We start from the raw sequence: 18,345 nt of genomic DNA, 5'->3' as shown, positions 1-18,345 counted from the left end.
GTCATCATCAGAGAGCTTTCTTCTGGTGTATAGATAAAAGGCTAGGGCATGTTCATGTAATTTAGAGATATATTTTTATAGGGATGCCATCGTGCAGAGCTCGTTCCCTAGGTTTTCATACATAAAGCCTCAACGATTCTCTCCGTCTCTTTCCAGTCGATTTTTGTAGTCCTTGGTTTCTTCATTGAAACTTAGTGTTGCGTATCTCGATCCATATTTGTATTATTATGAATGAGTCTGGCTTCAGTTTGCGATTTCCTTCGTTGCCTCTTCGGCCAGAGCGCAACTGCAAAACTAACCACACCTTATTCAGTAATCGTATGGTTGGCAGGGCTCAAGGCTTCAGACTCACAGAGGATTTTTAGGTCCTTCTGTGTTATACAGTGCCTTGCAAAAATATTCATCATCCTTGGTGTTTTTCCTATTTTGTTGCATTACAACCTGTAATTTAAATGTATTTTTATTTGGATTTCATGTAATGGACATACACAAAATAGTCCAAATTGCTGAAGTGAAATGGAAAAAAATTACTTGTTTCAAATATTTGTTTTTTTATTTAAAAAAACTGAAAAGTGGTGCATGCATATGTATTCACCCCCTTTGCTATGAAGCCCCTTAAGAGAGGCAACAAAGAGACTAAAGATAACCCTGAAGGAGCTGCAAAGCTCCACAGTGGAGATTGGAGTATCTGTCCATAGGACTACTTTAAGCCATACACTCCACAAAGTTGGGCTTTACAGAAGAGTGGCCAGAAAAAAGCCATTGTTTAAAGGAAAAAAATAAGCAAACATGTTTGGTGTTCGCCAAAAAGCATGTGGGAGACTCCCCAAACATATGGAAGAAAGTACTCTGCGTAGATGAGACTAAAATTGAGCTTTTTTGCCATGAAGGAAAACAATATATCTGGCACAAACCCAACACCTTTCATCACCCTGAGAACACCCTGTTTTTCATCGGCAGGGACTGGGAAACTGGTCAGAATTGAAGGAATGATGGATGGCGCTAAATACAGGGACATTCTTGAGGGAAACCTGTTTCAGTCTTCCAGAGATTTGAGACTGGGACGGAGGTTCACCTTCCAGCAGAACAATGTAACACTCGAGTGCTTTAAAAGGAAACATTTAAATGTCTTGGAATGGCCTAGTCAAAGCTCAGATGTCAATCCAATAGAGAATCTGTGGTATGACTTAAAGATTGCTGTAAACCAGGGGAACCCATCCAACTTGAAGGAACTGGAGCAATTGTGCCTTGAAGAATGGGCAAACATCTCAGTGGCTAGATGTGCCAAGCTTACAGAGACATACCCCAAGAGTTGCAGCTGTAATTGCTGCAAAAGGCTGCTCTACAAGGTATTGACTTTGGGGGGGTGAATAGTTTCGCATGCTCAAGTTTTCAGTTTTTTTGTCTAATTTCTTGTCAGTTTCATAATAAAATAATATTTTGCATCTTCAAAGTGGTAGGCATGTTATGTAAATCAACTGATACAACCCCCCCCCCCCAAAAAACAAAAAAAAAATTAATTCCAGTTTATAGGGCAACAAAATAGGAATAATGCCAAGGGGGGTGAATACTTTCACAAGCCACTGTAGCTGGGTGGTGTCTGGTTCTGTCCCTGCCCTCCTTTCTCAGCTGTTTTATGATACAAGCAAAGACATTGTTTGCTTTTAGGAACTCAGTATCTCTGACACCAAGATCGTCTCAAAGGAGGCTCATTTAAGTTGCGGTTGAGGCCTTCCCGCAGTCCAGCAAAGCTGCTGATTCCATATCGGTCTTCTTACCTTAGCGGTGTTTAAACTCCAGAGAATATTACCCAACTCCTGTTTTGAAACAGTTGCCAGATCGATGTTTATCCCCTTTTCTGACAGCCATTCCAGAAAGCACTTCATTGCCCAATGTCTCTCCTTTTCTATGTCGTCTATAGCAGCGCTACTGATTTCTGCATGTCTATCGTTAACGCTAGGCTCAGGTTGCTGGTCCACTTGCACTTCTTCTTGCTTCATTTCCTCCTCCTCTTCTCGTTGGCACCATTCTTCAAACGTTAGTGGATAAAACAAATCAAAAGTAACTTCAAAATCATCCATGATGACTTTACAGGTGCTAAGACTTATAATTTTAAAAGTAGTAGTGGTAGTAGGTTGCTATTTAATGACGTAAACAATGCCACTTTATATGAACGTGGCCATGTGTACATACATGTATGTTGTCTCATATCATGGGCAGGAGAGGCTCTAACAATGGGAATTCCAAACCACCCGTTGTATAAATGTGTAATAATATATTTATATGGATATGACATCCATAAACTCCCTATCAGACTTCTGGGTGAACCAGGGCTGTGTGCTATAGCCACACACACACACACACACACACACACACACACACACACACACACACACACACACACACACACACACACACACACACACACACACACACACACACACACACACACACACACACACACACACACACACACACACACACACACACTCAGGAAAAAACTGTAACCAGTGCCTCCAGTTACTAATAAGCACGCACCCATTAAGAAAAAAAGTGTTGAATCCCCTTGAATTGATGAGGAATTTAAAAATGTTATGGTTGAGAGGGATGAGTCAAAAGGTATGAACTCAACTAACATCAAGGCGGTGGCCCGTTCCTGTTGGTTCATGCTCTACAACATCCGCAGAGTACGACCCTGCCTCACACAGGAAGCGGCGCAGGTCCTAATCCAGGCACTTGTCATCTCCCGTCTGGATTACTGCAACTCGCTGTTGGCTGGGCTCCCTGCCTGTGCCATTAAACCCCTACAACTCATCCAGAACGCCGCAGCCCGTCTGGTGTTCAACCTTCCCAAGTTCTCTCACGTCACCCCGCTCCTCCGCTCTCTCCACTGGCTTCCAGTTGAAGCTCGCATCCGCTACAAGACCATGGTGCTTGCCTACGGAGCTGTGAGGGGAACGGCACCTCAGTACCTCCAGGCTCTGATCAGGCCCTACACCCAAACAAGGGCACTGCGTTCATCCACCTCTGGCCTGCTCGCCTCCCTACCACTGAGGAAGTACAGTTCCCGCTCAGCCCAGTCAAAACTGTTCGCTGCTCTGGCTCCCCAATGGTGGAACACACTCCCTCACGACGCCAGGACAGCAGAGTCAATCACCACCTTCCGGAGACACCTGAAACCCCACCTCTTTAAGGAATACCTAGGATAGGATAAAGTAATCCTTCTCACCCCCCTTAAAAGATTTAGATGCACTATTGTAAAGTGGCTGTTCCACTGGATGTCATAAGGTGAATGCACCAATTTGTAAGTCGCTCTGGATAAGAGCGTCTGCTAAATGACTTAAATGTAAATGTAAATGTATGGCAATTAAGTCTAGCAGCTGATTGGCAAACATACTGCAAATTAAGAAATCATGTGACTAAACTAAATAAAAATAAACTACACTATGAAACAAAGATAATAAAAAGCTTTGGGGCACCTTAAATGAAATTTTTGGAAAAAAAGCCAACTCGGCTCCTTCACTGAATCAGATGGCTCATTCATCACAAAGCTGATATTGCAAACTACTTTCATTGGCAAGATAAGCAAACTTAGGGATGACATGCCAGCAACAAATGCTGACACAACACATCCAAGTATATCAGACCAAATTATGAAAGACAATAATTGCACTTTTAAATTCTGTAAAGTCAGTGTGGAAGAGGTAAAAAAAATAATTGTTGTCGATCAACAATGACAAGCCACCGGGATCTGACAATCTAGATGGAAAATTACTGAGGATAATAGCAGACGATATTACCACATCTTCAATTTAAGCCGACTAGAGAGCGTGTGCCCTCAGGCCTGGGGGGAAGCTAAAGTCATTCTGCTGCACAAGAATAGTAAAGTATACTAACTTTAAAGTATAGCCCCCTTTACTAGCTCAAATAGCTGACCAATCAGCCTGTTACCAACCCTTAGTAAACTTCTGGAAAGAATTGTGTTTTACCAGATACAATGCTATTTTACAGTAAACAAATAACAGAATTTCAGAATGCTTATAGGAAAGGACACTCAACAAGCACAGCACTTACACAAATGACTGATGATTGAGAGAAATTGATGATAATTGATTGTGGGTGCTGTCTTGTTAGACTTCAGTGCAGCTTTTGACATTATTGATCATAGCCTGCTGCTAGAAAAGCATATGAGTTATGGCTTTACACCCCCTGCTATAATGTGGATAAATAAAGATTTACTTGCTTAACAGAAAACAGAGGGTGTTCTTTAATGGAAGCCTATCCAATATAATCCAGTTAGAATCTGGAATTCCCCAGGGTAGCTGTTTAGGCCCCTTGCTTTTTTCAATTTTTACTAATGACATGCCACAGACTTTGAGTAAAGCCAGAGTTTCAATGTATGCGGATGACTCAACACTATACACATCAGCTACTACAGCGACTGAAATGACTGCAACACTCAACAAAGAGCAGCAGTTAGTTTCAGAGTGGGTGGTAAGGAATACGTTAGCCCTAAATATTTCTAAAACTAAAAGCATTGTCTTTGGAACAAAACACTCACTAAACCCTAAACCTCAACTTAATATTGTAATAAATAATGTGGAAACTGAGCAAGTTGAGATGACTAAACTGCTTGGAGTAACACTAGATTGTAAACTGTCAAAAAATATTGATGCAGTAGTAGCTAAGATGGAGAGAAGTCTGTCTATAATAAAGCAATGCTCTGCCTTCTTAGCAACACTATCAACAAGGCAGATCCTACAGGCCCTGGTTTTGTCACACCTTGACTACTGTTCAGTCGTGTGGTCAGGTGCCACAAAAAACGGACTTAGGAAAATTGCAGTTGGCTCAGAACAGGGCAGCACGGCTGGCCCTTGGATGTACACAGAGAGCTAATATTAATAATATGCACATCAATCTCTCCTGGCTGAAAGTGGAGAAGAGATTGACTTCATCACTACTTTTATTTATGAGAGGTTTATTTATGAGACATGTTGAATGCACCGAGCGGTCTGTCTAAACTACTGGCACACAGCTCGAACACCCATGCATACCCCACAAGACATGCCACAAGAGGTCTCTTCACAGTCCCCAAGTCCAGAACAGACTATGGGAGGCACACAGTACTACATAGAGCCATGACTACATGGAACTCTATTCCACATCAAGTAACTGATGCAAAACATGAAAAAAACATCTTATGGAACAGTGGGGACTGTGAAACAACAAACATTGGCGCAGACACATGCATACAGTCACACACACACGTGGATTTAGTACTGTAGTTATGTGGTGGAGTAGGGGCCTGAGGGCACACAGTGTGTTGTGAAATCTGTGAATGTATTGTAATGTTTTAAAATTGTATAAACTGCCTTAATTTTGCTGGACCCCAGGAAGTGTAGCTGCTGCTTTAATAAATACAAATACACACACACAAAGTGCTAATGTCCAGTACTGACTTATGATCATGATGTTAGCATTAGCCAGGATGGTGCCATGTCTGTTGGAGACTTCACACTGGTAGACGGCACTGTCCTCAGGCCTGGCCCTGTGCAACACCATGGTGTCATCAAGCACTTGTCTGTTCGATGACGGGCCATCTGAAAGAACCAGAAAGAAATGCTTAAAACCAAACACGAATACAGATTATATAGTACTGGCAGTCTTTGTATCTGGCCTGTATATTGCCTGATTATTGTTATTTTATTGGGCTACTATTTTATTTTATCTATTTTAATTTTCTTACTTTTTAACTGCATTGTTGGGAAAGGGCTCGTACGTAAGCATTTCACAGTAAAGTCTACATCTGTTGTACTCAGCGCATGTGAACAAAATCAATGTGATTTGATTTATAGGATGCTGAGCAACAACTGGACCAAATGCAACACAGTGGAATGACTATTGTATTACACAAAACTACAAAGATAATATTGTATCCTATATAGTCAAGTGAAGTGGGTGGACTGGGCACTGAAGTAACCGGCAAGGACAGAGGTCAGGTTTCATATGTTAGAGGTCACTCACCGTCCAGAGGCTGTCCGTTCTTCCTCCATGAGATAACCGGCCTTGGCTTTCCCGAGGCAGAGCACTTGATGTGCACGTCAGAGCCAACAACAGCCAACTGGCCCTTGGGTGGCTCCGGCTGCCATCTTGGTGGCTCTGTGAGACATACAGTGCATTCGGAAAGTATTCAGACTCCTTGACCTTTTCAACATTTTGCTACATTACAGCCTTATTCTAAAAGGGACTAAAACATGTTTCACATCAATCTCCACACAATACCCAATAATAAGTGAAAACAAGTTTTTAGAATTGTTTGCAGATTTATACAAAAACAGATACTCAAAATTGAGCTTGGGGTTAAACTTGGAGTCCTCCTGTGGTAAATTCAATTGATTGGATATGATTTGGAAAGGCACGCACCAGTCCATATAAGGTCACACAGTTTACAGTGCATGTCAGAGCAAAAACCACACCATGAGCTCGAAGGAATTGTCCGTACAGCTCCTAGACAGGATTGTGTCGAGGTACAGATCTGGGGAAGGGTACCAAAAATTGCATGCAGCATTGAAGGTCCCCAAGAACACAGTGGCCTCCATCATTCTTAAATGGAAGAAGTTTGGAATCACCAAGACTCTTCCTCGAGCTGGCTGCCCGGCCAAACTGAGCAATCGGGGGAGAAGGGCCTTGGTCAGGGAGGTGACCAAGAACCCGATGGTCACTGACAGAGCTCCAGATTTCCTCTGTGGAGATGGGAGAACCTTCCAGAAGGACAGCCATCTCTGCAGCACTCCACCAATCAGGCCTTTATTGTACAGTGGCCAGACGGGAAGCCACTCCTCAGTACAAGGCACATGACAGCCCGCATGGAGTTTGCCAAAAGACACCTAAAGGACACTGACCATGACAAACAAGATTCTCTGCTCTATTGAAACCAAGATTGACCTCTTTGGCCTAAATGTCAAGGGTCACATCTGGAGGAAACCGGTCACCATCCCTTTGGTGAAGCATGCTGGTAGCAGCATCATGCTGTGGGGATGTTTTTCAGCGGCAGGGACTGGGAGACTAGTCAGGATCGAGCGAAAGATAAACATAGCAAAGTACAGAGAGAGATCTGCTCCAGAGCGCTCAGGACTTCAGACTTGGGGTTCAGCATCCAATGACCCTGACCACACAGCCAAGACAACGCTTCGGGACAAGTCTCTAAATCAAATCTAATTTTATTGGTCACATACACATGGTTAGCATATGTTAATGTGAGTGTAGCGAAATGCTTGTGCTTCTAGTTCCGACAGTAAAGTAATATCTACAAAGTAATCTAACAGTTTCACAACAACTACCTTATACACACAAGTGTGAAGGGATAAATAAGAATGTGTACATATAAATAGATGGATGAGCGATGGCCGTGCGGCATAGGCAAGATGCAGTAAATGGTATAGAGTACAGTATATACAAATGAGATGAGCAATGTAGGGTACATAATCATTATATAAAGTGGCATTGTTTAAAGTGACTAGTGAAACATTTATACCTGGGGCGGCAGTGGTTAGAGCGTTGGACTAGTAACTGGAAGGTTGCAAGTTCAAATCCCCGAGCTGACAAGGTACAAATCTGTCGTTCTGACCCTGAACAGGCAGTTAACCCACTGTTCCTAGGCCGTAGTTGAAAATAAGAATTTGTTCTTACCTGACTTGCCTAGTTAAATAAAGGTAAAAAAAGGTTTAAAAGGTCTGATGGCCTTGAGATTGAAGCTGTTTTTCAGTCTCTCGGTCCCAGCTTTGATAAACCTGTACTGACCTCGCCTTCTGGATGATAGCGGGGTGAACAGGCAGTGCCTCGGGTGGGTGTTTTTCCTTGATGATCTTCTTGGCCTTCCTGTGACATCGGGTGATGTAGGTGTCCTGGAGGGCAGGTAGTTTTCCCCCGGTGATGTGTTGTGCAGACCCCACTACCGTCTGGAGAGCCTTGTGGTTGTGGGTGGTGCAGTTGCCGTATCAGGCGGTGATACAGCCAGACAGGATGATCTCGATTGTGCATCTGTAAAAGTTTGTGAGTGTTTTAGGTGACAAGCCACATTTCTTCAGCCTACTGAGGTTAAAGAGCCGAATTGCGCCTTCTTCACCATGCAGTCTATGTGGGTGGACCATTTCAGTTTGTCTGGGATGTGTACGCCGAGGAATTTAAAACTTTCCACCTTCTCCACTACAGTCCCGTCGATGTGGATATGGGGGTGCTCCCTCTGCTGTTTCCTGAAGTTCACAATCATCTCCTTTGTTTTGTTGACGTTGAGTGTGGTGATATTTTCCTCACACCACACTCTGAGAGCCCTCATCTCCTCTCTGTAGTCTGTCTCGTAGTTGTTGGTAACCAAGCCTACCACTGTAGTGTCGTCTGCAAATTTGATGATTGAGTTGGAGGCGTGCATGGCCATGCTGAGCTGTAGTCAATGAAAAGCATTCTTACATAGGTAATCCTCTTGTCCAGATGGGATAGGGCAGTGTGATTGTGATTGCGTCGTCTGTGGACCTATTGGGGTGGTTGGCAAATTGGAGTGGGTCTAGGATATCAGGTAGAGTGGAGGTGATATGATCCTTGACTAGTCTCTCAAAGCACTTCATGATGACAGAAGTGAGTGCTACGGGGCGATTGTCGTTTAGCTCAGTTACCTTAGCTTTCTTGGGGACAGAAACTATGGTGGCCCTCTTGAAGCATGTGGGCACAGCAGACTGGGATAGGGATTGATTGAATATGTAAACACACCAGCCAGCTGGTCTGCGCATGCTCTGAGGACACGGCTAGGGATGCTGTCTGGGCCAGCAACCTTGCGAGGGTTAACACGTTTAAATGTTTTACTCACATTGGCTACGGTGATGGAGAGTCTACAGGTTTTGGTGTCAGTGGCACTGTATTGTCCTCAAAGCGGGCAAATAAGTTGTTTAATTTGTCTGGCAGCAAGACGTCAGTGTCTGCGATGGGGCTGGTTTTCTTTTTGTAATCCGTGATTGACTGTAGACACTGCCACATACATCTTGTGTTTGAGCAGGTGAATTGCGAATCTACTTTGTCTCTATACTGACGCTTAGCTTGTTTGATTGCCTTGCGGAGGGAATAGCAACACTGTTTGTATTCGGTCATGTTTCCGGTCGCCTTACCCTGCATTTTCAGTTTTGCATGAATGCTGCCATCAATCCACAGTTTCTGGCTCGGGAATGTTTTAATAGTCACCGTGGGTATAACATCACCGATGCACTTGCTAATAAACTCGCTCACCGAGTCGGTGTATACATCAAGGTTGTTGTCTGAGGCTATCCGAAACATATCCCAGTCCACGTGATCGAAGCAATCTTGAAGCGTGGAATCCGATTGGTCAGACCAGCATTGAACAGACCTGAACACGGGCGTTTCCTGTTTCAGTTTCTGTCTATAGGATGGAGCAACAAAATGGAGTGGTGGTCAGATTGCCGAAAGGAGGGTGGGGGAGGGATTTGTATGCGTCGTGGAAGTTAGAGTAGCAATGATCCAGAATGGTCCTTCTGTAGCTCAGTTGGTAAAGCATGGCGCTTGTAACGCCAGGGTAGTGGGTTCGATCCCCGGGCCCACCCATACGTAGAATGTATGCACACATGACTGTAAGTCGCTTTGGATAAAAGCGTCTGCTAAATGGCATATATAATGGCATATATAAAGCTGCCAGCTCGAGTCGCACATTTGATATGCTGACAAAATGTAGGGAGCCTTGTTTTAAGATTAGCTTTGTTAAAATCTCCAGCTACAATAAATGCAGCCTCAGAGTTTATGGTTTCCAGTTTACAGAGTCCAGCGAAGGTATTTCAGGGCCGTAGATTGAATTTTACAATCTCTGATGTCTCTCTGGAAAGCAACTCTTGCTCGAATTTCATCTACCTTCTTGTCAAGTGACTGGACATTGGAGGGAAGTATACTCGGGAGCGGTGAGTCCGTCTATGGAGCCTGAACAGAAGATCGTTCCGTCTGCCCCTTCTGTGGCGCCGTTGTTTTGGGTCGCCTACGGGGATCAGATCTATTGTCCTGGGTGGTGGTCCGAACAGAGGTTCCGCTTCGGGAAAGTCGTATTCCTGGTCGCAATGTTGGTTAGTTGACGTTGCTCTTATATAGGAACACAAAGAATGGCAACAGAGGAGATGGCCGCCGTTTTACGGGCTCCAAACCAATTTTGCTATTATGTGCGTTTTGTCGCAATATTTGTAAATGATTTTGTACATAATGTTTCTGTAACCGTATCTTACGGAAGAAAAGAGCTTCTGGATATCAGGACAGTGATCACTCACCTTGAATTAGACAAAGATTTCTTCAACAACAACAACAACAGCAGCAAGCAGGACTCACACAATATTCTCCAAACACCCCACAGGGCAGACATCCCAATTATTTGCAAAAGGACGCGATGCAGAGGACGAAGAGCCAGATGCCTCGTCTGGACCCGCAGAAGACAACTAGGAAAGCTGCCGTTACCGTCAATATTACTCGCCAACATGCAATCATTGAACAATAAACTAGATGAGGTAAGATAATAATAATAATAATATATGCCATTTAGCAGACGAATATCCTACCAACGGGACATCAAAAACTGTAATATCCTATGCTTTACGAAATCCTGGCTGAATGATGACATGGATATTCAGCTAGCAGGATACACGCTGCAATGGCAAGATAGAACAACACATGAGGGGTGACGGTCTGGTTGTAAGACGAGGGGTGGCGGTCTGTGCATGTTTGTAAACAACAGCTGGTACACGAAATCTAAGGAAGTCTCAAGATTTTGCTCGCCTGAAGTAGAGTATATTTGATAAACTGCAGGCTACACTACTTGCCTAGAGAGTTCTCAGCTATACTTTTCGTGGCTGTTTATTTACCACCACAGACAGATGCTGGAATCCACTCACCCAGAGGCGGCGCTCCTAGTGGTCGGAGACTTTAATGCAGGGAAACTTTAGATCTGTCCTACCAAATATATATCAACATGTTAAATGTGCAACCAGAGGGAAAAAAATTCTAGATCAGCTGTACTCCACACACAGAGACGCGTACAAAGCTCTCCCTCACCCTCCATTTGGTAAATCGAACCACAACTATCCTCCTGATTCCTGCTTACAAGCAAAAATTAAAGCAGGAAGCACCAGTGACTCGGTCTATAAAAAAATGGTCAGATGAAGCAGATGCTAAACTACAGGACTGCTTTGCTATCACAGACTGGAACATGTTCCAGAATTCTTCCGATGACATTGAGGAATACACCACATCAGTCACTGGCTTCATCAATAAGTGCATTGAGGACGTCGTCCCCACAGTGACTGTACGTACACACCCCAACCAGAAGGCATGGATTACAAGCAACATTCGCACTGAGCTAAAGGGTAGAGCTGCCGGTTTCAAGGTGTGAGACTCAAACCCGGAAGCTTACAAGAAATCGATGAAACGTCAAACAGGCAAATCGTCAATACAGGGCTAAGATTGAATCATACTACACCGGCTCCAACGCTCGTCGGATGTGGCAGGGCTTGCAAACTATTACAGACTAGAAAGGGAAGCACAGCCGCGAGCTGACCAGTGACACGAGCCTACCAGATGAGCTAAATCATTTCTATGCTCGCTTCGAGGCAAGCAACACTGAGGCATGCATGAGAGCATCAACTGTTCCGGACAACTGTGTGATCACGCTCTCCGTAGCCGAAGTGAGTAAGACCTTAAACAGGTTAACATACAGGCTGCGGGGCCAGACGGATTACCGGGACGTGTGCTCCGGGCATGTGGTGACCAACTGGCAGGTGTCTTCACTGACATTTTCAACATGTCCCTGATTGAGTCTGTAATACCAACATGCTTCAAGCAGACCACCATAGTCCCTGGGCCCAAGAACACAAAGGCAACCTGCCTAAATGACTAAAGACCCGTAGCACTCACTTCCATAGCCATGAAGTGCTTTGAAAGGCTGGTAATGGCTCACATCAACACCATTATCCCAGAAACCCTAGACCCACTCCAATTTGCATACCGCCCAAACAGATCCACAGATGATGCAATCTCTATTGCACTCCACACTGTCCTTTCCCACCTGGACAAAAGGAACACCTATGTGAAAATGCTGTTCATTGACTACAATTCATCGTTCAACAGCATAGCACCCTCAAAGCTCATCACCAAGCTAAGGATCCTGGGACTAAACACCTCCCTCTGCAACTGGATCCTGGACTTCCTGACAGGCCGCCCCCAGGTGGTGAGGGTAGGTAGCAACACATCTGCCACGCTGATCCTTAACAATGGAGCTCACCAGGGGTGCGTGCTCAGTCCTCTCCTGTACTCCCTGTTCACCCACGACTGCATGGCCAGGCAAGACTCCAACACAATCATTAAGTTTGTTGACGACTCAACGGTGGTAGGCCTGATCACCGACAACGACAAGACAGTCTATAGGGAGGAGGTCAGAGACCTGGCCGGGTAGTGCCAGAATAACAACCTCTCCCTCAACTTAACCAAGACTAAGGAGATGATTGTGGACTACAGGAAAAGGAGCACAGGGCACGTCCCCATTCTCATCGAAGGGGCTGTAGTGGAGCAGGTTGAGAGCTTCAAGTTCCTTGGTGTTCACATCAACAACAAACTAGAATGGTCCAAACACAGCAAGACAGTCGTGAAGAGGGCACAACAAAGCCTATTCCCCCTCAGGACACTAGAAAGACTTGGCATAGGTGCTCAGATTCTCAAAAGGTTCTACAGCTGCAACATCGAGAGCATCACTGCCTGGTACGTCAATTGCTCGGCCTCTGACCGCAAGGTACTAGAGGGTAGTGCGTACGGCCTAGTACATCACTGGGGCTAAGCTGCCTGCCATCCAGGACCTGTACCTCAGGCGGTGTCAGAGGAAGGCCCTCATAATTGTCTAAGATCCCAGCCACCCCAGTCATAGACTGTTCTCTCTACTACCACATGGCAAGCGGTACCGGAGTGCCAAGTCTAGGACAAAAAGGCTAAAAACAGTTTTTACCCCCAAGCCATAAGACTCCTGAACAGGTAACCAAATGGTTACCCGGACTATTTGCAAACCCCTCTTTTAGGCTACTCTCTGTTTATCTTATATGCATAGTCACTTTAAATATACATTCATGTACATACTACCTAAATTGGCCCGACCAACCAGTGCTCCCGCACATTGGCTAACCGTGCTATCTGCATTGTGTCCCACCACCCGCAAACCCCTCTTTTTACGCTTCTGCTACTCTCTGTTCATCATATACAGTATGTATAGTCACTTTAACGATACCAACATGTACATACTACCTCAATAAGCCTGACTAACAGGTGTCTGTATATAGCCTTGCTACTCTTTTTTCTGTTGATTTATTTCTTTACTTACACACACACACACACCTTTATTTTTTCACACCATTGGTTAGAGTCTGTAAGTAAGCACTGTAAGGTTTACACCTGTTGTATTCGGCGCAGGTGACAAATACACTTTGATTTGATTTATACAATACTTCTTCCCGGCTGTATGTAATAATACTTAAGATTTACTGTGGTAACAATGTAACAAATAATACAATAACAAAAAAATACTGCATAGTTTCCAAAGAATGCGAAACGAGGCGACATCTTGCTAACTCTACTACAGAAGATAGTGCATACCGCCCAGTACATCACAGGAACCAAGCTTCCTGACATCCAGGACCTGTACACCAGGCGGTGTCAGAGGAAGGCCCTAAAAATTGTCAAAGACTCCATCCACTCTAATCATAGACTGCTTCCTCTGCTACTGAATGGAAAGCGGTACCGGAGCGCCAAGTCTAGGTCCAAGAGGCTCCTAAATACCTTCTACCTCCAAGCCATAAGACCCCTGAACAACTAATCAAATGGCTTCACAGATAATTTGCATTGCCATCCCACCCTCTGGAACGCTGCTGCGACTCTCTTATTATCTATGCATAGTCACTTTAATAACTCTACCTACATGTACAGTTGAAGTCGAACGTTTACATACAGCTTAGCCAAACACATTTAAACTCAGTTTTTCACAATTCCTGACATTTAATCCTAGTACAAATTCCCTGTCTTAGGTCAGTTAGGATCACCACTTTATTTAAAGAATGTGAAATGTCAGAATAATAGTAGATAATTATTTATTTCAGCTTTAGTTTCTTTCATCACATTCCCAGTGGGTCAGATGATTACATACACTCAATTAGTATTTGGTAGCATTGCCTTTAAATTGTTTAACTTAGGTCAAACAATTCGTGTAGCCTTCCACAACCTTCCCACAATAAGTTTGGTGAATTTTGGCCTCACAGCTTCACGGTTGGGATGGTGTTCTTCGGCTTGCAAGCCTACCCTTTTACCTCCAAACATAACAATGGTCATTATGGCCAAACAGTTGTAAACTGCTCAAAAAAATAAAGGGAAGACTTAAACAACACAATGTAACTCCAAGTCAATCACACTTCTGTGAAATCAAACTATCCACTTAGGAAGCAACACTGATTGACAATAAATTTAACATGCTGTTGTGCAAATGGTATAGACAACAGGTGGAAATTCTAGGCAATTAGCAAGACACCCCCAATAAAGGAGTGGTTCTGCAGGTGGTGACCACAGACCACTTCTCAGTTCCTATGCTTCCTGGCTGATGTTTTGGTCACTTTGAATGCTGGCGGTGCTTTCACTCTAGTGGTAGCATGAGACGGGGTCTACAACCCACACAAGTGGCTCAGGTAGTGCAGCTCATCCAGGATGGCACATCAATGCGAGCTGTGGCAAGAAGGTTTGTTGTGTCTGTCAGCGTAGTGTCCAGATCATGGTTGCGCTACCAGGAGTCAGGCCAGTACATCAGGAGACGTGGAGGAGGCCGTAGGAGGGCAACAACCCAGCAGCAGGACCGCTACCTCAGCCTTTGTGCAAGGAGTAGCAGGAGTAGCACTGCCAGAGCCCTGCAAAATGACCTCCAGCAGGCCACAAATGTGCATGTGTCTGCTCAAACAGTCAGAAACAGACTCCATGAGGGTGGTATGAGGGCCCGATGTCCACAGGTGGGGGTTGTGCTTACAGCCCAACACCATGCAGGACGTTTTTCATTTGCCAGAGAACACCAAGATTGGCAAATTCGCCACTGGTGCCCTGTGCTCTTCACAGATGAAAGCAGGTTCACACTGAGCACATGACAGACGTGACAGTCTGGAGACGCCGTGGAGAACGTTCTGCTGCCTGCAACATCCTCCAGCATGACCGCTTTGGCGGTGGGTCAGTCATGGTGTGGGGTGGCATTTCTTTGGGGGGTCGCACAGCCCTCCATGTGCTGGCCAGAGGTAGCCTGACTGCCATTAGGTACCGAGATGAGATCCTCAGACCCCTTGTGAGACCATATGCGGGTGCGGTTGGCACTGGGTTCCTCCTAATGCTAGACCTCATGTGGCTGGAGTGTGTCAGCAGTTCCTGCAAGAGGAAGGCATTGATGCTATGGACTGGCCCGCCCATTCCCCAGACCTGAATCCAATTGAGCACATCTGAGACATCATGTCTCGCTCCATCCACCAACAGACTGCACCACAGACTGTCCAGGAGTTGGCGGATGCTTTAGTCCAGGTCTGGGAGGAGATGCCTCAGGAGACCATCTGCCACCTCATCAGGAGCATGCCCAGGCGTTGTAGGGAGGTCATACAGGCACGTGGAGGCCACACACACTACTGAGCATGATTTGGGCTTGTTTTAAGGACATTACATCAAAGTTGGATCAGACTGTAGTGTGGTTTTCCACTTTAGTTTTGAGTGTGACTCCAAATCCAGACCTCCATGGGTTGATAAATTTGATTTCCATTGATAATTTTGTTGTCAGCATGGCTGCGTGGTCCCATGGTGTTCATACTTGCATAGTATTGTATAGTATTGTTTATACAGATGAATGTGGTACCTTCAGGCGTTTGGAAATTGCTCCCAAGGATGAACCAGACTTGTGGAGGTCTACAATGTTTTTCTGAGGACTTGACTGATTGCTTTTGATTTTCCCATGATGTCAAGCAAAGAGGCACTGAGTTTGAAGGTAGGCCTTGAAATACATCCACAGGTACACCTCCAATTGACTCAAATTATGTCAATTAGCCTATCAGAAGCTTCTAAAGCCATCACAGAATTTTCTGGAATATTTCAAACTGTTTAAAGGCACAGTCAACTTAGTGTATGTAAACTTCTGAAACGTCTGGAAAAATGACTTGTGTCAGTCCGGAGCCCCCAGTGACGGCCTCCAGTCCTGAGCCCGCAGCGACGGACTCCAGTCCGGGGCCCGCAGCGACGAGGGTGCCCAGTCCGGGACTCGCAGCAACAAGGGTGCCCAGACCGGTGCCCGCAGCAACGAGGGTGCCCAGACCGGTGCCCGCAGCAACGAGGGTGCTCAGTCCGGGGCCCGCAGCAACGAGGGTGCCCAGTCCAGGGGCGGCGGCGAGGTTCCCCACACCAGAGGCGTCACCAAAGCGGGGTGAGCCAGTGGTGGAGCGGGGTCTGCTTCCTGCACCTGAGCCGCCACCGCGGATAGATGCCCACCCAGACCCTCCCCTATTGGTTCAGGTTTTGCGCCTTTGGGGGGGTGAGGGTACTGTCACTCCCTGACCTTAGAGAGCCTTTTTATGTCTCTATTTGGTTAGGCCAGGGTGTGATTTGGGGCGGGCATTCTATGTTTTGTTATCTATGATTTTTGTATTTCTATGTTTGGCCAGTATGGTTCTCAATCAGGGACAGCTGTCTACCGTTGTCTCTGATTGGGAACCATACTTAAGTAGCCCATTTTCCCTCCTTTCTTTGTGGGAAGTTGACTTTGTTTAGGGCACATAGCCTTTGAGCTTCACGGTTTGTTTTTGTAGTGTTATTTGTTTTGTTTGGTGTCATTTTGATTAATAAATTAATAATGTACGCTCACCACGCTGCACTTTGGTCCTCTCCTTTCAACAGCCGTGACAGCTGCTCTTTAATGATTTGTTATTCTTATCTCCTACTTTTTATGTTGTATTTTCTTAAAACTGCATTTTTGTTTAAGGGCTTGTAAGTAAGCATTTCACTGTAAGGTCTCTGTTGTATTCGGAGCATGTGAAAAACAACATTTGATTTGATTTGAAGTCCTTGAGTGGCCCAGCCAGAGCCCGGAATTGAACCCCATCAATCGTATCTGGAGAGACCTGAAAATAGCACTCCCCATCCAACCTGACAGAGATTGAGAGGATCTGCAGCAAAGAATGTGAGAAATTCCCTAAATACAGATGTGTCAAGCTTGAAGCATCATACCCGAGAAGACTTGAGGCTGTAATCGCTGCCAAAGGTGTTTCAACAAAGTACTGAGTAAAGGGTCAGAATACTTATCTAAATGTGATATCATTTTTTTATTTTTTTATTATACATTTGAAAGAAAATCTAAAATCCTGTTTTTTCTTTGTCATTATGAGGTATTGTGTGTATATTGATGAGGGGGGAAAAAAACTATTTAATCCATTTTAGAATAAGGCTGTAATGAAACAAAATGTGGAAAAAGTTAAGGTGTCTAAATACGTTCCGAATGCACTGTAAAGAGAGTCTTAGTCAGTCTAGGGGTGTGTTCCCCTGCTCAGACGTTGCTGACCCATGCCAGATCTTACAACGCCTGGAAAGGTATTTTTTATGTATCAGCTAACTAAACCATACGTTATAGCATTCTGGTACCTGGCGGCACAGTCCATGACGTGGCATGCAACCATTGGTTGATTCATCTAACATCTGAGCAGGGGAGCACAACCTATGAAATGGCAACCATAATCCTTTGTATCTAACAAAGACGGTCACCTGGAGATTTGTCCATCATTGTAAAGATGATAAATGACCCCTTCTAGAATGCTTTAGGCTCTAATAAGAAATCAATGTTTTCCTTTGACAATGTAGCTGCTGTAAGCGAACACAACAGCACAAGAGAGGTTTTAAAAAGGTATTAAAAACTGTTAAACATACACTGTATAAAGAAGGGCACTTGGACATTGTAAAGGGGACAACAAACTTTTTTGTGGGGGACACACTGAAAGTATAACCTGCCTCAGTCTACTTACCCTCCACCATGACGTTGAAGTTGTGGACTGTGACTCCAACAGAGTTCCTCGCCTCACACGTGTACTTCCCATCATCCTCCTCTTCAATGTTATTAATGGTTAAACGTTTCCCATAGTTTTTTAGATTTGCCCGTTTCGGTAGCTTCTCTGTCCTTTTTGTCCATTCAATCACAGGAGTTGGACTGAGTAACAAGATGAGAGAAAACGAGATTTAAGATTAGTGAAAAATGATACACACATTATTCTATAAAATGTA

The 18,345-nt window shown here is 44.7% G+C and overlaps 1 protein-coding gene across 3 annotated transcripts in view; it reads right to left on the bottom strand.

Annotated features, from left to right (window-relative positions):
- The window catches only part of chl1a (cell adhesion molecule L1-like a), a 138,820-nt gene that overhangs the window by 62,731 nt on the left and 57,744 nt on the right, over positions 1-18,345 (bottom strand). For all 3 annotated transcript variants that reach the window (XM_035740681.2, XM_035740679.2, XM_035740680.2), the window contains exons 8-10: positions 18,090-18,271; positions 6,025-6,159; positions 5,460-5,600 (exon numbers count right to left, since the gene is read on the bottom strand). In XM_035740681.2, the coding sequence (XP_035596574.1) occupies positions 5,460-5,600; positions 6,025-6,159; positions 18,090-18,271 (458 nt within the window). The remainder of the gene's footprint in view (positions 1-5,459; positions 5,601-6,024; positions 6,160-18,089; positions 18,272-18,345) is intronic.

This window comes from Oncorhynchus keta, chromosome 28 (assembly GCF_023373465.1).
Source record: "Oncorhynchus keta strain PuntledgeMale-10-30-2019 chromosome 28, Oket_V2, whole genome shotgun sequence".
Lineage (NCBI taxonomy): Eukaryota > Metazoa > Chordata > Actinopteri > Salmoniformes > Salmonidae > Oncorhynchus > Oncorhynchus keta.
This window is presented reverse-complemented; position numbering and strand designations above follow the sequence as displayed.